This window comes from Myiozetetes cayanensis, unplaced genomic scaffold (assembly GCF_022539395.1).
Source record: "Myiozetetes cayanensis isolate MyiCay16 unplaced genomic scaffold, myiCay2020 scf110, whole genome shotgun sequence".
In the NCBI taxonomy this organism is placed as follows: domain Eukaryota; kingdom Metazoa; phylum Chordata; class Aves; order Passeriformes; family Tyrannidae; genus Myiozetetes; species Myiozetetes cayanensis.
Window position 1 is genome coordinate 41,114 of NW_026086716.1, and position 26,773 is coordinate 67,886.

Sequence of the window (26,773 nt, forward strand, 5' to 3'; positions counted from 1 at the left end):
TGTTGAAAGAGAAAAGCCATAGAAGCCAAGAAGTTAGTAAAACAACACAAAAAATCTACCCAAAATTGGTTATCTAGTCTCACTGTGTGTACTTCAGAAATCTGTAAGTAAAAAGTGTGACAGAAGAAGAAGAAAGAAATGGTGACAAATACCAAAAGATAACAATTTTAACAGCTCAGATGATCGGATGCAGATGCCCTTTGGAAAAAGAGAACAGCAGGTGAAGAAATTCATGAGAGGTCTTGGTTACAGACAGCCAAAAATCACTGAAACTACCCTATATGCAATGCAGTGAGAGATACTGTCAACTAACACTTTAAGTTCTGGAAATTGATGGAGAAGATTTGTCACACTGAGGAGGTCACTGCCCACCCTCAGAAAGGAGCACAGTGCACCTGGTAGAGACATTCAAAACCAGAAGAGATGCTGAAAGCATTTGCCAAGCAACCCACTTAGTGGGTGCACAGAGACACTTAGATGATAACAAGAGAATAAATGAGAATGAACAGTTTGGTCAGGAATAAAGCAATGAACCTTCGGAGGAGGACATGCTGTCAGTGCAACTTCTCACAGTACTTGAGGTGATGTTTTCTCAATGAATCAGGGAAGTTAATCAGTGCCCAGCCTGAAGGGACCTCTGACAATTGTAGGAAGGCTGAAGACAATCAGATGCAGCAACACAAAACCCCCAAACCAGCAGCAATGCTGACAAAAATATGTGAAGGCTGTAGTGCCACAGGCTGAGACACTCTTGCCAAAAACAAATAAGGAAAGAGGGATCTGGGAGAAAATAATCTGTTACTGTGACAACATAAATGTGAAATACAACTTTCAACCTTTTTGACGTGAGCTCCTCTAGGTCAAATGCTAGGACAATTCTGGCCATCACACTGCAGCACATATGGATAAAGAAAGATCTGAGGACAGATTTAGGGGGGGAAAAATGAAGAAAAAGTATGTATGAGGTATAACTTGGTGACAGGAAAAGCAAGTCAGCACATGATCCTTTGCACACTGGTCAGGAAGCCAATAAGATGGGAAACAAAGAAAAAACTGACTTACTCTGTAACAATCTCTCAAGTCAGAGCTCAAAGATAGCCCTCCTGGAGAGAAGGAAGAATTCCTTCTGTGGCAAAGACTACTCAGATGAACCAGGTGCCTCCAGCCCTGGCAGCCCTTGGGAGAATTTATATAAGTATTTTCTGAATGATCTACCTTGAAGTTAGACTAAAACAGATACTGAAGTGCCACCCGAATACTCTTTTGGGCCTAACACATCTTACATATGAATGAGCTGGGACAGCTTCTCAGGTTCAGAGCTGACATCAACTCTGATTCTAATATGACTAACTTACAGGGTTACCTCAAACCAGCTGTGTAATGTGAGGGAAAACCTAATCTACTTGATTAGAAATGGCTCTTTACAGGAACGGTTCTGATACTAAGCTTTAAGATGTGCACTTTTAAGATGTGGGCAGCAAAAGCTCTTCTAGAGAACTACTGTGAAAAATAATGGGTTATTTCACTGAAGTGTAAAATACCACTTGAGCTGCTACAGGTTAAATGTCTCACTTGCTTTGATAGCATGTGCTAAGGGCTACACAGTTCTGTGATCTGTGGCATAAACACAGTTCCATTAATTTTCCATTAAGCCCACAAGGAGTGAGTACATAATCTGAGCCAACATCTCTCTGTGTGTACATGTACAAATAAATACATAAGTATAAAGATATAAATATATATATTAAGGCAATGCAGCAGCTAAGACATGCCGTGATTTAAAACTGCAAAAAATTCAGCAATAACTATATAAATTTTATTGTAGTGGTATTTATAACAGCTGAGTTTAAAATTACGAATTTGAGTGCTTCTGTGTCATTTTTCATCCAAAGTAATTTTGGAAATATCTATTATTTTTAATTATAATGGCCAGTCTTCACGAGTGAAGATCCGGGGAAGGTCTTTACACCTTCCAGCCTGCGCATTGGATTTTTTAGGTGAGACACAGTGTGCGCGGAACTGAGCCCACCCTTTAATCCTAAGGTTCATCTGCCGGGGCCAAGCGAGCTTGGACGGTGGCAGCGAGGTCCTCAGGACGTAGGTGGGTTGCCTTTAAGGGCTAACGAGCCCCACCTGCCCGGGAGTGGCCCTGACCGGGAATCGAACCCGGGTCTCGGCGGTGATAGCGCCGCACCCTTACCACTAGACCACCAGGGGCTCCATTTTTTTTTTTTTTTTTTTAATTACTGTTCTTATATATAGTTATGCTATTAAGTTGTTACAAAAAAAACACCACCATTTTAAGAGAAAGGTAAAAATCCCCACACAACCAAGAAAACAATATTCTTTTCAACATGTCAGGCTCTCAGTTAATTTTGTAGAGGTTTAATATTAAGAACTTAATGAAATGGAGCAGCAGGATACAGGTTTCCAATTAGCACCTATGTATTACTCGGAGACTGGTATATTTACATAGAACACTGCTACTATATACAGCCTATTATGTTGTCCTGTTGTGATCAGTTTCTATGCAGAAGTGATCAGAATGATTTCTAAACAATTTACGGTGCAAATTCTAATGACTGACTTTGCCACGTGCCTCTTTCACTTCTAAAGCTTCTAAATTATCATTACTGAAACTCACCAACACTGCATGTTATAAACAAAGCCTACTGCTCCTGCCAGCCACTGAGGGGGGATGGGAAAAAAACAATTCTCGGAGGACAGTTGGTAGTTACTTTTTCTGTAGCTATGATCTACCTCAATCTAAAATTCTTTGGTAGAGTTGTTACTTGAGGCAGTTTTTTTAGTTCATGCTATTGCAGATCAACTCATCAATATACTTGGTTTTAAATATTTGTCTTTAAAAAACCCAAACCAACAAGAAGAAACTCTCTCTCTACAGATGCTTCCTGTGCTTTCATCATTCATGAACTCAGCTGGTAGGAATATAAATGAAAAATGTGTAAAATCTTGTTGCTATAGATTATATCATATAATTCATGAATTATAAGGAATTTAATTATTTCTCATACATTAATTAATATAATTAATATTATTAATTATATTAATATTATTAATTATATTGGTGAATATAACTATAATTATAAATATATAAAATAAATTACATATAAATACATTAATTCTATAGATCATATCATATATAATAAATCTATTATTAGAGTTTAAATTTCTACAACTTGGTAAAGACAACAAAAAATGTAATTTTAGAGAAAAACTGACTGCCCCTTAGAGCTAAGAAACTTACGATTTTGCTTTGTGCCAATATGCACTCACAGCCCAGTGTAAATGTGAAGAATAAGGTGAAGTACAGCTGAAGGCCACGCATCTGCAGAGGACAGACAAACCTCAAAGGGTATGTTCAGAACAAAATTAAGCTGCACTGAGACTCAGGGAACAACGTCCGTGTGTGAGAAGATGTGTGGGGAGGGGTGGGGGGACCATGCCTGGAAGAACCACCAAGAAAGACTCAGGATGTTCCTGTCTGAAGTGCCATCCTAGGAGCCCACCAGAAGAGGATTTGCTGTCTGACTACCTCCAAAATCTCCAAATGCACTCTCCTCCTAAATGACAGTTAAACTAGTAACAAACAGGAGGATTATGTTAGTGCTTCTTTCCCCCATTAGAAAGTCGACCACAGTAAATCAGAGACCAGATCCAAAGATTGCTGATAACACAGAACCATATCTCTCTGCAAAACTCAGTTCAGAAGATGATCTGGCTTGCTACTGTGGAGAAGATTAATGCCAAAATTTCATTATTCTGCAATTTTCTAACCCCACAGAACAAGTATTTGCAGCAATTACTAGTCTGTACCCAGGAGCAAGATCAACCATCACTGAGAGATGCTAAAAGACACATAGGAAACAAAGCCATTTGCTCCTAAAACAAAAACATGATAGATTTTTATAAGAGAATGGTCTGAACCAGGAAATTGAAAAGCTGATTAGCTTGTAAAGCCTTTTTAGAGCCTCAAGTGCTGCTAAATTTATTGATCATCATGGAACACTGAGCCAGACAACTTCCATAACACAGACTCACTCCTACTGGTTTCTTCTATTTTGAATACTAGAATAAAATTTCTGCTATTTTGGAACACAGAAGAAACTTGACAATATTTCATCACTGAATGTATTTTATGTATCCGCTAAAGCTGGCTAACCATACTGCCCAATTTTAACATAACAGGTTTTTTAAGCAGTGTTTTTTGAGAAAACCTATTTGAATTTGGTGACACTACTTCAAATGTTATCAAGCAAACCAGTGAATGAAATCTGTATTATATTTACCACAGTGCAGAACAAGGCTTCACACCACCTAGAAACTAACTGATCTGCCAAACCACCCTTAGGTTAGATGTCTATTTTAAGATGTCTGGATTTCAGCAATCTAATTCAAGTTCAAAGCTTAATACTGGTATGTTAGCTCTTCTTTATTTTATTAACTGTTAAGTCTCTGTATCAGCTTTATGCTTAAAAAATAACTGAGGACAGTGAATGACGATTCACTTTAAACAGTTTTTGTACCATTTGACTCTTTCTTAAACTTCCAACACCTCTGTTTATACTACTTATATGCAGGAAGTTAGGGTTGTGCAGGAAAATTTAGAATTATCCCACAGGTGATGATAAGAAGCACTGTGCATTAGTTTGTGGTTGTTTACTTCTTTTGGAAGCAGTAAAGGAGTTTGATAGTTGGTCAGAGATCATGCACAGCAGCTAAACACGAAGAACCTTCACATACTCACAAGGCAACTTGTGACCACAAGAAATTACTTAAACTCCAGTGTGCAGCATGGCTCCTGCTTCAAAGGCTTTACTACATACGAAGGCAACTTCTATGTAATGTCCTTTCACAATCAGGGAAAGTGACCTGGAAAGAAGGTCATTACATGCCAAGCAGGGTACAGACTTCATCTGCTGCCTTCACATCTGTGTGTCTGCAAACAGACCGCGTCAATATCACAGGCTGCACACGCCTTGTTTCTTTTGAATTACATCAATAATCTGCTTTAAACATGCCATTCTTACTTCTCTTTAAAATGTGCTCTTCAATTACCTCCTCTTGGAAACTTCCTGTTTCTGCGAGCATAAATTCAACAAGCTGGTGCACACTGAAATTTCACTTTCATTCAGTCATACTCAAATATTAGAAGCAATGCCCCAGTTCAGTCACAGCTCTTCTCAGGTTCCCACTCTGCACAATACAGCATTACAGTAATGTATGAGCTGGTCACTGCAGAGGAGCCCTCCTGTTTTTGTAGGCAGCTCAGAAGTCCTCTTTTCAGTTCTACCTCCTGCACACTGTTAGCATTTAGCTACAGCTAACTGCTTCCATTTCTGTGTGTTGTTTCAAAAACGAGAATGTTCCACACCTATCTGTGTCTGCAAATTGCAGGCTGATAAGTAAACACCAGGGAAACAGGAGATTAGGTGCCAGCCACATGCCACACATCGCTGCTGAGCTCAGCTAGGATTTGTGTCGCTTGGTCTGCAGTGTTGCAAAGCCCTACTCAGCAGAGACGGGACAGAACCAGGGAATTGCAACCAGAACCAGGGAATTTACAAACGGAACCAATACTCTCTAAAGGGAGGGCAGGGTGGGGTTAAAAAGACAGAAATGATACGTAAAAGAGGACTTCATCTTAGGACTGAAGATCTCCAAGGTTATGAGCTCAATTACTTCTATTACAACAATCAAGCCAGGCCATACTCAAGCTGAGCAGTACTCTGAATTAGAAATTGCATTTTTCACCCTGAAGATGCACAAACAAAATATTATTCATGAAGCTGTATGAACTGATACACAAATGGTCACGGTGGCAGTAGTTACCAAAACGAATGGAAACCAATAAAGGAGAATAAACAAAACACACCAAGTCAAGGAATCTTAACAGAACTTCGCTGTGAAAAGATAATCTAGGGATAACGCAGCATAAACAGGGGTGGTGGTGTGTGGTTGGGATTTTATCTTCAATCATTTTAGAAAAAATCAACATTGTTTTATCATTTCCACTTAAAAAGAGGCAGACTGGGGCACTTGCTTCACTGATGACTTCTCTGCTGGGGATCAAAAATGTTAATTTCCTAGTTGGTCCAAGCACTTTTACTAAGCATGGCATAAAGCCAGGCACAGACCTGACTTCTTCCAGAACCAGAAGGGTTTCTGAGCCTTAAGGAGCTCCCAAGGAGTATCCAAGATGACCAAACTCTCCTGTCTCCCTGCCAGGCTCTTCCTTTGACAGATGAGACTCAAGCATTAGTGAGTGCACTCTCATCTCAGGATAACAAAGGGCAGAAATGGTGAGAATGCAGAGGCTGGAGAACTATTCACTGAAAAAGCAGTTCCTTTGCTTTCTGGAGACAGAGGTTTCTCCTCTACCCCCACTCCCCATCCTCCAAGAGCCACCATCTCCAGAGCAGCACAGCTTCGCCTAGATTTCAAACTGGGAGTGTCTGCCTGAAGTGCAAAGCTCTAGAATCAGAGTTGTGAGAAAAACTGGTCATGGAGCTTGTTTCTGCCACTCCAAGATCAGAAACAGAATTTTCTTCAAGTTCTACATACCCTACATACCTAATCACTCAAAAAAACCCCCAATCCCCCCAAACAAAAACAAATTAAAAAAAAAAAAACAAACACAAAATCCAAAAAAACCCCACAAGACCCACCCTCAAGCCCCTAAACCAAAAAAGCCCCACTCTATACAAAAAGCTGACAGTAACAAATAAGCTAGTCTAGAAAAGAGAATGTCTAATGTAGAAGTTCTTATTGTATGTTTTATATCAATCTAAGAAACCCTAACAAAAAAAGAGATCAAAAACTCAGCAGAGTCGGCTGCAATGTTCAAGAACTCTGGGCTATTTAGTGCACTTTCTCCAAAGAAAAGAGGAGTAAGTATACTACCAACAATAAGCAAACAGTGGCATACCTTAAGCAACACCCACCTACCTACTTTCTACTACTATAGAAAGAATACAATTTATTGAAAAGTCTTATTTTTTCCATATGTGTGCCGTATCAGATTTTTCAGCACTTTCAGGTTATGTATTTTTAATAATAATAAAGTATTGATACGTAAGCACAGTTCAACCAAGACGTTGCTCTTACAGATCACCACACCCTGACTATGCAATACCCTGTATATGCCACAGGCATATAGGCTCTGCATTTGTATGCCAAAAAATTACATGGCTCTTGGACTCAGGAACAGCGCGGGCTGTGAGCAAGGAAAAAATGCAAACCACACCCCAAAACAAAAACATAAATACAACAGCAATATAAGAACAACTTAGACACTACTTTAAAAAAGTTTGTTTCTCCTTCCCTCTCTTCTTCCAACTGCTTTTGTCAGGTGGTGCTACAGTGTCTAAAAAGGGTGTTTCCAGCATGTTAAAATAACTTGAGAAGCTAATTAACTACACACACTGTAGCGTTTCAAGTCTGCTGACAACTGAATCACGTTGGCAGCCCTGAAGCTGGCGGCCTGTGTTACTTCAGCCCACAAAACTCCCGGAAGACAGGGAGGGGGAGAAAGGAAAAACAATAAAAAAAAACGGACTGCAACATGAACACAAAGGAGCCTCAAGCAGAGGCAGCAGGAAAGCAGAGCAAACAAAAATAGCTAACTCACTTCGGATAGACGTGTGCCTTCTGTTTCCATCAGGAATGGCAGGACGCGGCTGTTTTTCGCCCCCGCGCTGGAGCAGCTGTGGCTGCGGCTTCCGGGAGCGCTGGCAAAGCCGAGCCCGTGTGCTGAGTGGCACAATCTCCACCCAGCAGCACGGCTTCCTCACTGCCAGCACAGCCCCACCGTGCCAGGGGAGGGGACCCAAACCGGCAGGTTCAGGCTCTGCTAGTACGGTGGAAGCGAGAAGCCACAATGAGCAAGCCTGCCTCCCACTCCCGGGTCACTTCGGGAGGTGGCTGGACCAAGGTCCTCCAGCAGGGACAGCTGTCACCAGGCTGACACGGCGAGCGTCACGCAGCAAAAGCAGGGCTGAAATGCCTGCTTAGGATGGTGCAACAGTCAGCTTTCAAAAAGCTGTGCTCGCCTTTCACCTTAAGAGTTAGTTGCACTGGTGCCACGGGAAGGAATCTACTCACTTCCCCTCAAAAGACCAATATTCCTACTAGAAGTCTACAAAATACCCTCCCTAAAGTTGAACTGATTAAACAGGCTCCCAGAGTACACAAATGTTACTAATTGAAAGTCATTGTCAAGGCCATCAAAACTTGACTAGGAATTTTTTTAAGCATAACAAATCCAAATAATTTATATTAATTTATATTAATTTATATTAATAAGTTACAAGGTTCTTCCTGAAATACCCATAGTGACGCGCTCTTGATTTTTTTTTTTTTTTTTTTTGGCTCCGTAATCAAATTCTCAATACTTGTCATATGGGACTGTGACTTCAGACACCTTTTACTCAAAAATGGTTTCCTTCGCAAGGTGCCTCTGCAAAGGCTACCAAATAAAAAACTGGTGACAGATAAATAAGGTATGCAACAGAAAGAAACCTAAACAGTAAATACACTGATAGTAGGAACCACTTTTGATGATAAACTAGATAAACTTCTCCACTGCAGAAACAGTGGGACTTCACTCAAAGGTATTTAGTAACTGCCCTTTTTTTATCTTGTATTCCTGTTCATTGCATAAGAAAGCAGACTGAATGCCCCTTTAAGACAGCAGTAATTTGGATGCCAGTCGAAAGCAACTAACCTTAAATTTCTTAAATCATTAAGGTCAAGAAGCTTTTCTCTGAAGATCTGAAATAAAAGTAATTCTTACTGAATTTCCACTGTTGCTGAGCTCTTCCAGCACGGTTTCAAAAAATACTCCATGATAGTAAAATGGACAAAGACTCTCACTTCTCTAAGCTACAGCCAGCCACAAGAAAATGATTACTCATTACGAGCAATGCAAAAAATCTGCTACATAAAAAGTAGCAAAACATCTGTTATCAATGGAATTACCACAAAAGAACACAAAGATCCAAGAAAGGTGGCTGGATTCCTCTGTGTTCAATTATCAGTGCCTTCTATTAATAGCTATGATTAAACACTGAGCTAGAAACTGGCTTTCCTGATGGCTGTGGAACTGGCAACACTATCATTAAAGGCTTTTAAAGAAAACACATCCTCTGCAGAGGAAGGAGGTTAGATCAGATTTTCCTCCTCACTGCTGTCTGATAATACTAATAAGCCATGACCTCCTGGTTTGGGCACCTTTGCAGTTAATGTATACAAGGAAGAGGCTGCTCATAGGCAACCACTAAATATTGATGATCACAACCTTACCTGAATCTACCTTTTCAGTTCATTTATCTGACAAGGCAGATAAATGCTTACTGAAAACACACATAGTCAAAGGAGTCAGAGCACCTGTTTCTGTTAAACACCTTTAAATTATTAATTTAGGTTTGAGTCATGCAGAAACCAGGCACATCAAGGTTGCCATGGGCAGTCAAATAACATCCCCATAAGAACAGACTGAGCAAAAGCAATGAGTACACCCTGGCTGCAATGCCAGGAACTCGAGAGTGACCAAACAAAGAGCACAGGAGTAAAAGGAAGGCACAAAGAACTGTTCAGATGGAAACTAAAACAAAGCCAGACAAACAAAGCCAAACAAAGTGCTGTCCCTTAGGAGTCATCCATGTGACAGGTACCATCACAGGACAATCAGACTACCCGTATCCATGACACAATGACAAACCTTCATCACACACAAGTTCCTGCACCTTAAAACTCAAAAATGCAGGTGACCCAAGAAGGAACAAGCCATCAGTTATTATTACTTACTAACTAAAAGGAAAAATTATTTGGGCCTAACATGGAGCAGCAAAACCCCCTCTGGCTGTTCAGTTCAGAGTAAGTAATTTCACTGGAGTGTACGAATGGGTTAAAAAACCAAACTTAACTATCCTACTTCCTCTGCCTCTTCTAAGGAGTTAAAATTTATCTGGGATAAAGTGCACCAATGACAAGTCCTATTGACCAACAGAATTATTAAAGAACCAAAAGAGGTTTTGCACACAGAAAACATTAAATCTATATCAGGGGAAAAGAAATAAAGGAAGAAACAGTAGTCCCAAATTGTTTAAGAGCAGGTGGAGTATTTCTGATTGCATTAAAAGATCTGATTGGCTTACAGCAAAAGAGAAAGAACTGCCTTGGCTCTTCAAGAAATACTCTTCTTCCTGTAAAATTCCTGTTTAAAAAAAAAAAAAAAAAAAAAAAAAAAGCTCTGCAAAATTTTTGTTTCCAATAAGTATTTTTAGAGACCAAAATAAGGGCAGAAAGGAATACAGCCAGCCAAATGGCTTGAAAAAGGTACAGGTGGCACAAACTACAAGAACAAGACATCTCTGAGTTTTGCTCTATTTTAAATAACACTACAGACTCACAGGATATTATTAAAATATATAATTAACAAGAGATTTAGCCTTAGTGAAGAAAAGCAGAAAAGGCTGAGTGGGAACTAAAACAGTTAAACTTAAAATAGCTATCCAAAACCAGTCAGTATTAGACAGCCATGAGGTGAGTATTTTCATACTATATAATTTTCACCTATAAATACTTCGGAATGTCACAGAAACTGGAGAAACACCAAGTACTGATGAAATACATAGCCTAAGTTGTCATAACCCAATATAAAGCAATTCCTGGCAATTGCATTGTATTATTTTCATGACACTACCTTCCAGTTCTCATGCTTAGCAGCACCACCAGAAATCGTGCCTTTCACACTTATGGTTGAGGACACATTATCATAAAAAGAACATGAACCGAAAAAAAACCCCCACCAAATACCAAAAGAAAACTTGTGTTAGTTAGAAAATTAGATACGTGCTTCCACGGGACTATGCAGCTACAGATTCTTAAGCAGAAGGATGATCTTTGAGACTGTCTCACCTATCATGGGAACTACATATGGACAACTACATCCAGCTTGACTAGCAGGAGAAAGGCCCTGGCAAAACACAAGGAATAGAAAGAAAAGCTGGGGATGTCCTTAAAGCATTAGACAAAAGCATTGGAAGAAAGTGAAAACAGCATTTATATCCTTGTCTCCTCCTTCCTTAGGTAGAAAGGAAAAAATAAGTACTTGGGTGGCACAGAGAAATCTTTAGGGGTATTATTTTACAACAGCTTTGATTAAGAAAATAAAAATCACATTCAAAAGCAGAAACACTTCCTGCTGATAGGGTCCTTCAAACAATGGGTTATCTCCAGATATAGAACTCTGGGGTGGACTAATGGACTCCTTGGAGTAATTTGTAGGAGCAGCCAGCCTCACATCCCTGGTGTGAACTGATGAGCTGCAAAGCCCCTGGCTCACATACAAAGGAATGAAGGTGTGTTGAAAAATGTGTTAAAAAGGGCTTTCAAAACCTGAAAGTGCAAGATAATGAAAGTGCAGAACAAGGTACCAGAGCTAAACAAAGACATCAATCTTGTCTCTGCTACGGACCAGCGGCCAAATAATTCACTCTGCTATCAAGACAGGCCTGATTTGAGCTCTCCCTGAACTGCAGCAGGATTGCACACCACAGACCCTTCCCCTGAGCAAGGAGGCCTGTTGAGGTTTGGGATCCCTCACCTGAGACAGAGATCTTTCCTCACTGGTGGCAGAGAGACCCTTTACTCACTATAGATCCTCGGTGAGTGATTGATTGACAGTGTGCTGAATTAATGCTATGAAACAGCACTAATCCATATACAGTTGCTGAATCATGTTATAAACATTATTTGGATAATTCCACTAGACATAAACTCTTGCCCAAATCTGAGACTAAGTCTGAACTCAGCCACACTTAAGGTCCATCAGGAATTTAGAAAGCAAGGGGGTATACTCTGAACCTCGAAACGCAGCGGGAAGGTCTCCATTACCCTTTTCATCTCTCTGTGTGAATCATTCCAACTCAATTCTAACTCAATTTTCCTTTTTATGTTTCTTCCACGCAGTAATTAATGAGGTGAACCTGGCAATCAAACTTACTGAATGTTGTCAAACCACCGTTAATCTTCATTAATTTCCATCAAACTGTCAAATTATTAATTTACCTCAATAAAGCATATTGCTGCTTCTCTTTCCAGTGAGCTGCATTTCAGTCATCTGTGACAAACAGCAGGTAACAATGACTACCAAGCACAGCCATCAGTTCATGCATAACCACCATGAGAAGATTTTCAACACCTTCTTTCAATACTCTGCAAGACCTGAGCACCCTGTTGCTCCTCAGAGTATCATCTGTGCTCCTTTGCAACTCAGCTTTATAATGCCTCTCCAGGGACAATGGACACTCCAGGCACTCCAGGGACAATGAGAGCAAAGACAGTTTCTCGGCGCTTCAATCTCACCCGGTTCCACCAAGTAAACAGAATCCAAAAATACAGCTAATGACGAATAAAGAACCACAGTGCCGTTAAAGTCAAATGAAGTTTGCCTCTGATATCAATGGGACCAGGATTCTTTAAAATAACTAGGACACCAACAAAGAACACGCGAAAGGGGAGAATGCTACCATATCTGTTTCCTCAGGAAGTCAACAGTGGCTTGTGCTCCCCCTTAATTTCAATTCACTATGATTTCTATCAAGTCATGAAGAGCATCCTAGTGCTGTTGAACAAATGGTTTTCTGTGAAGCCACACCATATCCTCTTCAATGTTAAAATAGTAAGAAAGACCACTTCCTTCAGTATGCATTACCTTAGCAGCAGCAGGTGCTCCCCTTGTCTGTGTTTTGGGGGGTTGGCTAACATTAGCACTTACTTGTTTTTTCTACAAAATAAAAGAAAGACATAGCAAACATCAGAAATATTTATGAAGGGAAAAAAAAATAAAAAAAGTGTTGCCCAGCCCAGAACAGGCTGAGTTCTCTTGCACTGTTTTATGGTTGGTATGTCTGTGCTATTTCCTGTGGCAGAGTGACTCCATTTTAAGTAACAGTTAAAGCAACAGAAACCATATATAATTTAATGAAAGATATCAAAAATAAGAAGGTCAAGCTATTGCTGTTCAGACATAATTTGAATTATAATCAAGAAGGTAACACCCTCAGGGAGGGAGGTAAAGGTACAAAGCTAAGGGCAAAATTATAGTTTTTCTAAGAAGTTCAAGATTTATAACACAATTACAGCATTCACACTTCCAGCTGCTCTCCACAAGCAGGCAAGGCTGCAGAAGGACAAGAGATTCCACCAGAAAACTCAGTAGCACCATTTTTTTAATTGACTGGGAACCAGATATTGGAACAGACTGGGGGATCTGGAGAGCTCTGTCATTAAGGCAGTTCCAGCTTCTGTTCTCTTTCTGATTTAGCTCAAAAATTTGGAGATCATCTGGAGTAAAAAAAGCTGCACATTGAACAGTCACCTTTAGTTAGAGCCTGCGCAGTGGGCCACCCACTGTGGCCACTTACCTAAGATTAACATCACCAAAATATCTCTCAAAGGTACAAACGGAAATGATTAGAGACATGTACATCAAGGATGTCACACTTAGTCCTGGCCATACTGGAAACAACGACATCCCAGTAAAACTTCACAGGATGTTTCAAAAACCAAGAGTAAAAGTGATTTTTCCTGCTACAGAGGAGTGTGGCTGCTCCTCCTTGTGTCCCAGCCCAGGGTCCTCCTGCACAACTGCTCAAGTCCAGTGTTGCCCAGTACAGAGCAGTACTGCCCAGTATAGACTCTGTAATCCACAGATCCTTCCACTTCTAATTAGGTTGTCCAATTAAAAATTTGAAGTGCTACTCTCCCAATTTCAGAGAGAAAAGAAATTTAAAAAAAATCACCAAAAAGAGAAGAGCACACCTCTGAAGAGCAATCAGTATTCTGTGTATGCCTTCAGTACCACAGATCTTGACTGACACCTCAGGCTCAGCCTTTGGTTCAGGGTCTCATGGCTCATGGTGTTCAGGATGTACTTTAGTTACTAAAGAATATGTCTCACACAACTGTGATGCTCTGAAAAATCTCAGAATCGCAAAATACCACAAATCCATACATAAAGTACTGTTTTACAGAAGGAGTTTTTATGACACCTATCAACACACTCCAAAAATTCAAGCACAAGGCTAACTTTCCTCACCCCCACCAAGCCTGAAATACAAAAAACCCACCCAAAACAAACAAACAACTAACAGAGTGAAATAAATCCTTGCCCTGAATATGAACTTATGTTAACCCATTAAAGAGAATAAAGAAAAAATTGTTAATGTAAATGTTTCTCTGTTTTGTGGTAAGCAGAAGAGAAATAAAGGTAGGAGAGAGAGAAGAAAAATAAGCAAATACATTCTCCTCTGGAGTAGAGAGAGACTACCTAGAGATAAGCTACATGGAAAGTTAAGCCACCAGAACAAATGAGTATTCTTTACTGAATGCTGTCCACCACACACTAAGTAAAGTTAGCTCCCAGGATCATCTTTCCAAAATAACTTCTTTGGTACTTAAAACATTTGTAAAAGCTCAAAGACTAGCCACATCATACTGTTCGGTTCATCCTTCTTTTACTCTTATTAATATAATGATATTATGTGTTTCCCAAAATGCTCTCTCCATGCAAGCCGGCTCTGACCCCCTTTATCAACAAATACATCAGGGCTGTTCCCATCTTCTCCCCTCCAAGAAGTGGAACAGTATTTTTCCTCTGTGAAAGTCTCAGACCCAAACAGCTGAAGAATTACCTTGCAGCTGTACTCACATCTCGCCTTCCAACCTGATAATAACAGAGCCAATGAATTATCAAAGCACAGCTTCTTTGTGAAATGAATTAAAAGAATCACAAGCCTGTAAAGAATTGTGTGAGAAGGAATAAAAGCTGTTGCACATAGGTACCTATAATCTACTCTTCATTATCAGCAGTGGCTTCAAAACAAAAAGACAAAACACTGTTTCAGAGTGGAATATTAATTTACAGGTTTAATAAAGGAGAAATGAAATATAAACCCTTTTGATATGCATATTTTCCAAGGGAAGACACGGTGCAGTTGGCTTAATAGAAAAAAAAAAGCTACCAAACCACAAAAGGAAAGTATGTGCAATTTCTGTTCTGAAAATGTCTCTGACAACCATCAGCAGCATTTCAGCCTCCTCCTATCAATCTTTCATTCAAGATTTGCTTGAGCAGAAATCACACTATATTTCTTCTTACAGCAGAAAGAGCCTCACATCACAACAGCTCTCACTGAGTACCAAAAATTTAACTGAAATAATGTTATTTTTCAACTACCTTTGGCATTTTAGCCAAAGAACCACCAAAACAGAAAGTGGAGATGACGAAGAAGCTTCTCATAACCCCTCCACTGAGGATAGACGAGGGCCACAATCCCCTGTGCCAAGTGCCCACAGTGCTGTGGGGTACAGGGGCAGAAAGAAAACACACAAACAGTGCAGTTTGAAGTAAACAATTTGGTACCAAAGTAGAAAAAAATCCTCACAAATGCTGCATTCAAAAACCCCTCACAAATGCATGCACAACTCAGACCAGCAGTGAGCACTCCAAGAGACTGTCACCAGTCATAATTAATACCTTTACTCAGCACTATGCCCCGGGACTCTTGAGTGACTCTAATGGTTTTCTGGATAAGGAATCCTAAATGACAAGCTTCAGGATTAAAAAGTATCACCGAAATCCTGGCTTCAGAGAAAAGAAACAATTCTAAAAGGGTAGGAATGCCTCAGCGCCAATTATCACTATAATCCTCTCAAAGTAAAGAATGTATTTCCTGCGAAGTAAAGTATAATGATCTGAGCAAGCAGGACGGATTTCGTCCACACTACTGTAAAGCGGGGCTTGGAATGTCAGGACACTTTAGAGTGGGTCCAGTTTCATACCATATCTGGTAAAATGTTACCTTACTCTAAGCTGGGGCTTCAAATTCCTGAAATACATGGCTGTGCCCGTCTTTTAATACATTTTCAAATCCTGACAGCAGCAATGCACAGGATGGGCTTTTACAGGGATAAAGAACCTCTCCTTGGTATTTCCCTCTATGACAGCAAAAAGAGAATAGGTCTTTCCAGATTACATGCAGTTATTAACTCGAGCCTGAATCCACTCAAAACAGAGCAGAGGGGTTTCAGAGCACAGTCACACACAACAGGAGCACTAGTTTTGCCTTGATCTTAGGAATACAATGTGGTTGAGCATTAAGACCACACTGTGTCCCAAGGGCAGCCCTCTGACAGGGCAACACTGAACATGGTGGGCAAGAACAGGACACCAGGACCATGCAATCCATTACAAAACAAGACCTGCCTTACTGAGTTTGGATGAGCTTCACTTTTAATATTTCCCTGTCTCTAGAAGTAGTCTCTAGCAGCTGATATAAAAAAATCTCAAAACCAGTGATGTAGAAATAGGTCAGGTCCATGTCGATATTTCTTCCAAATACTCTTGCACACTCAGATAATGTGTGGGCTGGGGACTTCTAAATTTCAGTGTATTTTTTAAACCATCCTGGGTTTCTCTTCAGTGATTTTGTCCCATCTCCCCTTGAAAGAATTTATCTTTTAGTATCCAAAAGCTTCTAGAGTACCAGTGCCCTGATGGTCTCAGAAAGTGGTATGAAACTGACAGAGGGGCATATGTAAGGTGAAGACTGTGGGGTAAGGAAAAACCACACCAGCTGTCCCTCACATGTTAACAAACTGCTGAAAGCCCCGAAAGATCAGGAGAACAGGAGAAGAAAGGAAATTCATTATTTCATACACTTTGCAATGGTATGCTGCAGACATATTGACTCAGCTCCATTATGTAACAATGCAATGAGAAAACGGGGCAGATATGGGGAAAACTGCAGCACATCACTCACCTTCACTGGATGGCAGCTGCATCCCAGCTGCAAAACCATGCAACAGCTTCAAGTGCATGAGCAACCACCAATTCCCACAATGATCATTTTGTTTCTGTTAACATCTACCATACACACATTCATAAGAAATGAAAACACTTCATTAAAGCTGATGTAGATTTTCAACAAGTGTCTGATTCTGCTTAGGATGTGAATTCAACAAATGTAAAGGTTCTAACAACCAAGACATAGAGATACAAGATACATCCCTGTGACTTGTGCCTTTGTCCTCGAGCAGTGCCCAATACAACATAAAACACAGTCAATTACCATGATGAAGAACTGCCTCTATCTTTTTCCAATTATATTTTTTAATGCACCTGCAGTTTCCAACTCTGTCCCTCCGGCACGTCTTTTGCCTATTTCAACAAGGCACCATGCACAGATACACACTCAGTTGCTCACCAGTAGACTGACAATGTGTACCTCAACCCAAAGCTGACCCTTCCCATTCAAATAGCCCCCTCACCCCACCTCTGTCTATGGTGAAAGCTTGAGCAGCACTCCTGAAATGATACAAACAAGTATGGCAGTACCTTTCCTTTGCTAACAAGGGCTATGATATCAGAGTTCTGTCCCTTCCAAAATCTGTGCACAATACTTCTCTCCTTTGCTAGATGCAATAGCACTGAATGTTAGCACGACCAAAGGTCTTCCAAGTAACTACCACAGGCTATTGTGAAGGATCAGTGTTAAAGTAAAATGGGTATTACAGCCTTAAGGCCACATCTTTGTTTTCGTTTTGAGAAACTGGACAGACTAAATTTAGCCCTTCAGAAGAGCTGGAACCTCAGTACTGCAATAAGCTGATGCTTCTGGCAACAGAGCAGAAGAGGCGGGAGTGGACCCTTGGGAAGAGTTACAGAGAGGGACTGTGTGCATCCTTTAGTTTACAAGTTATAAAGACACCAAGTAGAACGGCATCTGCTGCAAACAGCTGCTCAACACACCTGCCATCTGTCTCTTCCAGCCAGTCTGCAAGCTACAGCTGTGTGACTTCAGCATCAGCCAGGCCAGTGTAGTGGAACACAAGGGATTGTAGAAAAGTTTTGAAGTGACAGACACAGGCTGCAGCTGTGCTACTCATACGTGCAGGAAGGGCAGTCAGTTCCAGGATTCAGAGGGGAAGGCTCACTGCTTTCACTGAGTTCATGGCTTCCCCACTGAGCTTTTATCTGTGTGGACTAGCCTGCTACTTTGGTGACCTGGTTCTTTTCTGTCGTGATGAGCAGCAGGATGACCTGAAGTAAGGCAACTCCAGCTCTGTGCTTCAGCACCTTTCTCACATTTCATCTATGTCACTCAGACAACATGTCTATTCTCCTTTATGCAATGCTTCAAGATCCAAGGATGAAAATACTCCCAAAAATTAAGCAGAACATCACTGGAAACCTAAAAAGTAAATACTTCCTGAAGAAACAATCCTATGAACCAGTGTTTGTTGGCACATAATACACAAATTACATGTACTCCCTGCAATGAGTGTATGTAATTCCAAACCTAGGGAGTTATTAAATAGATCATCTTCACACAGCTAATTCCTAAATCTTTTAAAGCATTGTTTTATATTACTGGATTGTGAGGCTAAAATTGGAAAAATCCTATGGAACCATTTAATCTCCTCAGCAGCTCTATACAAGGGTGTATCTTACCAAGTAGGTTTCTATCTGCAGTAAGCCAGTTGGTTTTTCTCAATCTACTTTTAAATTTCTGAGGCAGTAAAGCTTAAGAAGCCTATTCTATACCCTAACACCATTCATTTTGCGCTTTCCTTGATGTTGTGGGTGATTAGCATCTCCTAGCGTCACTCTTCCTACCACAGTTTTTTAAATCTTTACTCTCCTTCTCTCACTCCTTCAGGACTATCTACCCAAAAATCTGAGAAACAGAGGTTTTTATTGTTATTTTTACTTAAACAATAACCATATGGGATTTTACTATTTTCCTTTCAATATGGATATAAAGTCTTCAAAGAACTTTCCTATTTCCTTGTCCATTTCATAATGCATTATCAAACTTTTTCTAGTAGGCAGGTGAACAACCTTGATAATCTAGACAAAACTGCCCAAAACTATCTGCAGATGGATTATAAACTTCGGTTTAAAAAAATAAAAGACCATGGAAATAACTTCTGACTTTTAAACAAAAATGTAACATAGCAGACTCTTGGGAGCTGTGTACAACTGTTATGAGTTACTACCTCAACTGCTTAACAAATCAAAGTGTTTTGGAGGTAAGTGTGAACCACAGCGGGGCTGACACTGTTCACTGAGTTTGTGGAAAAGGGCTTTGCTCTGCTTTCACTTTTAAGCACTGCAAAGTCAGTGGAAGGATTGAAACATAGAAAGAATTCAAAAGAGGAAACACGCATGCAGTATTCCAAGGACTCAAAAAGCAAAAGTATCCAGACAATAAATTTAGTAAGAGTCTTCTGCTGCTAGAAACAGATCTTCTCAGTGAGAGGTCAGAAACGGCAACTCCACAACCCCAACCTACAGGCCTCAACTCCTGCACTTCCCACAAAAAAGTCAGCACTTCTCTGTTAAGAGTAAAAATGCACAGTCCAAGAATCTGTCATTAAATCAAGAATGTATAAATGAACAATGGGATTTATGAAAAAACTAAAGTATCTATAGAAAGGAAAGGAGGCATGTGTTCCCAGGCTAGAGCAGCCTTCCTTGCTTTTCTGGACAGGAAAGAAAGGCAATTGCCTAAACCATCTACTTCAGAGGGTTGCAATAAAAGCATTCACTAGCCTTATTTGCAATGCAGTTAAACAAGCTTAGGCAAAGCTATTTCCCACATAGGTTCTCCTAAGGATAAAGCATCAGGCATATCTATTTCTGGCTTCCCTGGACCAACGACTAACATTTAAAGACAAGTAGACAACTTGCAACAGTCATTTCTACAAACTCTTTTTTTTAATCTGCTATTATACCTTCCTTGGAATAGCAGAGGCTTCTGGGGAAATGATGATCAGTGCACTCGTGACCTGGCTTGGACAATACCTTCTCTTTGCATCACCAGCCTGACTCACTGTAGCACATAAGGACCTACCACCCAGTGGCTAACAGGGAGCTTCTGGGAGAGAGATGACCAGTCCAAATACTCTCCAAACACTGCCTGCAACCCTTGATGCCCTCTGATGGTGTGCAATAGCTGCTGTGCTCCAACCGTAAAGTTGCTTGTGTAAACTCAATGTAAATACCAGTTTCTGAGGAGGCAGAAAACTGCCTTTTTTAAAATATAGCACAGGCCACATATTTCCAAGTGTGTCAGCATATGTGCAACATCTATGCATGAATTTGAATTTCTGGCTGTGGAAGAAAAGCCAGAGTGCAAACAAGGTCGAAAAGTGTCACAGTGCCCTCACTTCACCTTTACCTCCGGGAAACGGAAAAACCATGTGTGTCCCACAGTGTCCTGGCACTGCACAGTACATACTCTACTGAGATAGCTTCCACAGATACTAACAGGAAATATTTGGGAAAATATGAACACAGCAAAGAAATATGCCCAGTAGGACTCTCAGCAGCACAAGACAAAACTATACATTCCTGGAAAGAACAGTGAGTGGCTGTAGTCACCAGTTAATTTTCTGAAAACTCCCATTTTGCTATCAAAAGGCAAAAATCTGTACAGGATGAAATTTGTTCCTGACTTTTTTTCCTAATATGTTCAAACACTTGAATTTACCTCTGCGACTTCTGCTTTTTTCTCTCCTGGCTTGGAAGAATCTCCACTTGCCTTCTTGTCACCATGCTGTAAGCAGAGAAAATAGATGTGTAGTTAGTAAGGCCTTAAATTATACCTTCTACATAGCAAAATTCCCAAACATCTTACTGCAAGTATGACTTCTATCATATACGACATGACAGAAGGAAGCATGAAATTTTTCTTCTCGCTAATGGACTGCATTTCTAAATGACCTGCTGGGTAACTTCATCTGGAATCAGCCAGAAGCTCAGGACTTCCAGGACAGTATGTGTAACATGACTGCTCTTGTGAAAAGGTCTGGAAGATATTCAGCTTATCACTCATTCCTCACCAGCACAGCACTCTTCAACAGCTTTGGAAATGCTGTCAGTCTCACAGGTTTCAGCAGAAACTGAACAGCTCCCAGGGAGACCAACAGGACAAGTACAATCCTCTCCAACACTTGAATTTCCCTCAGACACACTAAAATGCTCATTATTCCCGGTCCTCCTTACCTGAAAGAAAGCTGTTATCATGATTTCCATAATTCTGGTGCTGATATAGAAAAAAATAAATGCTCTAATAGTTCAGGCATGGGTACACATTAGGAAATAGAGTTCTTCCAGGATTCCCAAACCTCCTGAAAATTTCATGTACTCCAAGACCCTAAACCTCTTCCTTTCACCTAACCTGATGTGCAACCCCATTTGCTTCCCATGTGCAGCAATGTACAAAGAGACAGTTTGCTCATCACACATTGCAACTCTCTGCACTTCTGAAATGTGGTGAATATGGTCCCTCAAAAAAACCTTTTCCAAAAATAATAAATTAAAAGTAAAAAGAAATTAATATAAAAGGCAACATAATATAGCTACTATTTAGTCTCTTGGCTACTGTAATTTCCCACAGCCAGTGAGACATCTGGAAGCAAGGATTCCCGTCAGGTTTGTTTTGTTAAGTAAAGACAGGAGATGATTCAAGACTCATTTATTCCCTTCTGTTTTGAGGACTGAGCAGCAGGGGGTAAAGTTTGCTAATCCACTAAGTAATGAGTTCCTACAGATTTTTCTTTACATGGCTATAGGGAGAAAGTAATGATCCATGTATCACTGCACTATCTTCAACAGAAATCTGTTCTAGTACATCAGCAGACAGGCTGGGAAAACACTACAGCTGAATGAAAATAAAACTAGAAAATAAAAGCGTAGCATGTCTCTAATTGTTTCCATTATACTGGAACACAATAAAAATTTCAATAATTGTTTTGAACAACCTCTAATAATTCCAGTTTTTAAAATAAGTTGGGCATGACTATGGTACTTGACAAATTTTAAAATTCAAAATGCTGTTCTCATATTTCAATTGTGCCTCTTCAGAGGAAAAACAAGTCCTGTAGTTGGTCTTTTCACGTATGAGATGAATTAATTCAGTGCCCTGTAACAGCACTTTAAGTATAGATACAATTAACCCATTTATCTGTGCTTTTACTGCTACAATAAAAGCATACCACATACATACTGGTAAAAGCAACACCAGTGAGTGCTGTTGCTGACAGAACAGTAATTCCAGAGACAGCAGTGCTTTAAGGTTCAGGAGCTTCAGCTCCTGCCCAGCAAAGGTGTGTTGATGGGGCTCTCGTCTTATATGAATATCCTCAGCATCACAATTCTTTAGAAGCCAAATGCTACTCTGAATCCAGCTAATCCAGCTATTGAAACATGCATGTCTTTCCGCACACCACGTGTATTTCCTTGCTTTCATTCACTTTCTTCTTCAAATTCAGACATGGTTTTAAAAGCATCAACACCAAGCAAAGTGCAGGTTTTTTTTTTTTTTTGTTTTGTTTTTGTTTTTTTTTTTTTGTGTTTTTTTTTTTTTTTTTTAATTTTAGTTAACCAAGTCAGAGAATATAGGAACTAAATACGTAATTCCTACTGAACGTGCCAGACCTTCACCTGGGCTAAATCTGGTCTCACCCTTCCTCCCTAAGTCCATCTCCTCATCTTCATACCAAAGAAACCTGAAGCAGACATGAGCATGGCATCCAAAAGGGCACCCAGCCCCAGGACTATGAAGAAGAAGATATGGAAGGGGGCTAGCAGAATATCAACTCCATGTCCCTGAGGGACCCCAGGGCAGCTTCACTGTCCAGGGAGGACATGGAATGGACCAGGACAAGGACCACTACTTTGCCACACCTAAACTCAAGTCAGAGAGAGATTAAAAGCATACATCTTCCCTCCAGAATGCTGTTACAGACTGTACCTATAATAAAAAGACTTTGACTTAGAGGCCCAATACTTCTTATTCCTACTGGGAGAACAAAGCATATACAGTCTGACCAAAGTAAATTTTTACCCAGTAAGTTGGAGTCATGCACTGTGTACACACCAAGTGCTGATACTCTCCAGCCTCAGATAATTAAACAGCCTGTGAAAGTACTGCCTTGCAGGAAAGTCTGCCATCCTGAGGAAGAAACCTTGGAAGCGCAGCGTCTTCCACTTGCTGAGGAGACCATGCTGGTTCCCTGAACAGTTGATGTATAAGTTATGAGGAGGGACCCTGTTTCAAAAATGCCCTTCAACGGCTCCTTCCTTATCTATATTTCCAAGCTTTGAATCCTCCAGTAAGAAAATAAATATAGAAATAAAATAAAGACAGTAAATCAATCTGCTTGGCAAGAGGCTAAGCTTAGGTTTCCTGGCACAGTGTGCATGCACTGCTCCTTTGTATTCACAAGCTGATGACATGAGCTGTCCTCTTCTTTTGGCACTCTTTCCTTCTCTTATTCATCTCTCCTTACAATGCCAAAGGTACACATCCATAACCAAGCCAGTGGTCAGAGCATCTCCAGCCCTCTCACACAAGCTGTGGACGTACAGCTGAAGTTACACGTCTAGTTTAACTCAAGAGCTGAGAACAATTCCTTGTAGCTTTTAAGTTGGCCCAAAATATTTTCCAACATTCCTAACTAAAAAAAACACAAACCCACAAACCTACCTATAATCACACATTCACTAAAATATAGATGCATCATGAAGAAGAAAGTTTATCCTGAGACCTTCATCCTGTTCTAAAGTGCACAAAAATGTCACCATGCTATTATTTTGAGACACACCTTTAACTTCTGACTCAAAGAGCATTTATAAACTAGAAAGTAAATGACCTGGGTGAAAAGCACAGAGCAGATTACTAACGACTGACTACACACCTGTGTGTGCAAAAAATCCAACCTCTTACTAAAGCCTTTCCTTCAAGAAATTCCTCCTAAACCTTGGGAGCCCCGTCAGCATTAACGAGCCTTCTGTTCAGTGACACTGAGCAGCATCTCAGAGGACACACAGTAACTGAGCGAGAAGTGAAGCCTCCCTGCAAGACTCTCAGGCGAAGTCAAGCAATTCTGCACTTCAGGTATTAAATGAGATGGGAATCTGACCTGCCTTTTCAGCTGAAACGGTGAAGAGGATAAAGATCTTTGATACTGCTCAGAAAACTGACATATAAAGAGCTGCCAGGAGAGCCACAATCAAGTCATGTAAGAAATGAAATGGCGAAACCTGGATTCTTCTTACATCCAACCCATTCTGCTTTAAATCCACCAGCCAGCAAAAACCTTTTTAGAGCCACACTCCTTTGTGTCTGGAGACAAGAGAGATCTCCAGACCTGTGTGTTCACACAGGTGCCCTTCTGGTGCCAAAAATCATAAAGATGGGTTTCCAAAAGAGCAGGTGTAGGAACAGTTTCCTTCTGACCACAGGTAGTCCTATCTTAGCATCTTTTCTTACCCTGGATGCAGTGACCAGAACTATCAAGGCTTTTAACACCCATTTCATCATTCAATGCAGCAATTCCCAAACTTACCTCCTTGTGACTTTGTGTCACCTCCACCACAGTACCACCGACTTGATCTGACAACAAACAACACCTGAAAACACGGCTAAACACTGATCCAAGCTACACGGTGCAACTTAAAAGTACACTTATAAACTCAGCAGGTTTCACCTACCTGATTATATATTTAGGAAATACATTTAAGTGATGTTTTCTCTTGCACAATGTATACTTTCTGTAAAACTTTAACAGAATGCAAATTTTTTTTCTCCATTACTCCATACAGAGACGGACCATTTCCTCCTATGACTAATAAACCATAAAGGTTTTTTAAAAAGCCTTTTTAATACAATCACAGGCTCGTCACAGCAACGAGTAGCGACGCAAGTCCATCCAAATCGCATGGAGCCATCAAAAGAGATGTGGTTTACTCAGGGAAGATGTGGAAAGCCCTGGCTCTTCCAGGCAGCCCTGCCACCCACCTACAGGGAAGAGCATCCCTCTGGAAATAAGGCACTGTGTGGAGTTTTTTTCCCCAAGAGCAGGTACACATAAATCCTGGCGCACTTTCGTCACCTCTCGATTTCGCGTTATGACGAAAAACTTCCAAGAGCACCAAAACACTTGGTTTCCAAGTGTGGTTGTCAGGCTGCGGAGGGGATGAAGAGGGGCATCGCGCTCCCACTTGACCTGAAGCACCGCTACAGGAGCCTTTAAAAAAGACACTGGCTCACCTGCAGCCACCACAACCCTTTCCTTGCCCCTTCTCCAGCCTGAATGCCGGAGAGCGGAGGGAGCACCCCGGCCGCCGGAGCCCTCCGCATCCTGCGCCCGCCAACGGGGCCCTCCCTGGGGTGCTCCGGGCTCTTCCCCGGGTCCCCCCCCCCCACTCACCATGGCGTACCACCACCGGGCGAAAGCCATGGCGCTGCCGCTGCTGCTCCCCGCCGCCCTGCCTGGCACTGCCCGGCCCGGCCCGGCCCGGGACGCGCCCCAGGGCGGCGCCCGGCGCGGAGCCGCTCCCACCGCCAGGGCCGCGGGGCGCCCGGGGCAGCGCCGAGCGGCTCCCCCGCCCTCCTCGCACACACGTCCCCAGATCCCGCACGTCCCTCCCAGTCCCGCCTTACCGCCGCGGGCAGTGGCTGCTGCCCCGTCCCGCTCTCCGACATTGCCGGCGGGGCTCCTGCCACCGATCCCGGGGAAGAGAAGCAGGGGTGGCCAGTCACTCCCGGCTCCACGGGCGGCTGGAAAGGCGCTCGGTCCCTCCCCTTCCTGCGGGCGCCGAGCCGGGACGGGGGAATGGCGGGGGGGTGGGGGAGCTGCAGGGCCGGGATGTGGCGGGGAGGGAACGTCGAGTGCCTGGCTGGACGACGCTCAGCTGAATAAAGGGTGGCTTTCCTTAAAGTGAGGGGGGACAAAAAGCGCACAGACACTTTCCTTCTCCTCGCGAAAGTCATTCCCCTTGGGAAAGTGTTTGGGTGTGGACAGCCGACCCTAGGGTGGCTCCAGACTCCAGGGCAGCTCCCACCGGTGTGTCCTGCCCCTCACGACCTTCTTCACCTGGATGGAGCCGGGCAATGGGTGCTTAGGGCTGCTGCAACACCCTGCTCCTCCTCCAGCCCTGATCCAGCCTTGGCATCCGGGCTATTCCATCAGCGTCCCCCCCAGCCTTGGCATCCCAGCTCCTTTACAAGCCTTCCTCCAGTCTTGCCATCCTGGCTCCTCCATCAGCCCGAAACCATGGCCTGAACTCATTCCTGCCACACTAACACCCCTTGTTTTGAAGACATTCTCATTTCCTGTGGATTAGCGTGGTGTTTAACACACCTAGAGAATTTGCCATAGCTGAGGCTATGAAATGGAAAGTACGAGAGCCTGTGTGCTGTAATGGGCACAGTTCACTGACTTTGTCTCACCGAAGAAGCAAAAAAAGAAGGTGTCTGGAGTGTTCTGTGCCAAGGAATCTCAGATTCAGTCTGGATACCTGCTGGATGAGTTGTACTACTCTGAAAAGTTTAGAGCAGCAGCAGTTCCTGAACATATACACCTGTGAGGAGGCCCTGTCAGCAGAAGGAAAGAAAAGTGCCCCAGTTTTTAGGGAATGGTCATCTCCCGATCCCTGATTCCTTGGGGAAGTGGCAGTAGGACTAAGCCTCTTGAACCCAGTTAATGCCTATGCCCTCTCCTATCAGAATGAAGGAGACAAGTGGGTGAGGGTGAATCCCTCAAGGCCTTGGGGAATGGCTTTGATATGCGTAGAGGGAGGATGGTTCAGACATGCCATCTGCATAAAGCTGCCCCTGCCCATCCTTTCTGATTAGATCCATGCAGATTTGTGACTGGTCTCTGTAGTATT

The 26,773-nt window shown here is 41.8% G+C and overlaps 1 protein-coding gene across 9 annotated transcripts in view; it reads right to left on the bottom strand.

The window, feature by feature from the left end:
* The window catches only part of CAST (calpastatin), a 51,642-nt gene extending 25,975 nt beyond the window's left edge, over positions 1-25,667 (bottom strand). For 2 of the 9 annotated variants that reach the window (XM_050306065.1, XM_050306064.1), the window contains exons 1-3: positions 25,545-25,667; positions 20,586-20,651; positions 12,740-12,811 (exon numbers count right to left, since the gene is read on the bottom strand). In XM_050306065.1, the coding sequence (XP_050162022.1) occupies positions 12,740-12,811; positions 20,586-20,651; positions 25,545-25,586 (180 nt within the window). In that variant the 5' untranslated portion in view covers positions 25,587-25,667. Of the gene's footprint in view, positions 1-3,268; positions 3,350-7,651; positions 7,740-12,739; positions 12,812-20,585; positions 20,652-25,311; positions 25,447-25,544 lie in introns of those variants that run through there. The other 7 variants (XM_050306067.1, XM_050306066.1, XM_050306063.1 and 4 more) reach the window with 6 other exon arrangements.
* Between the last annotated feature and the right edge of the window lie 1,106 nt (positions 25,668-26,773).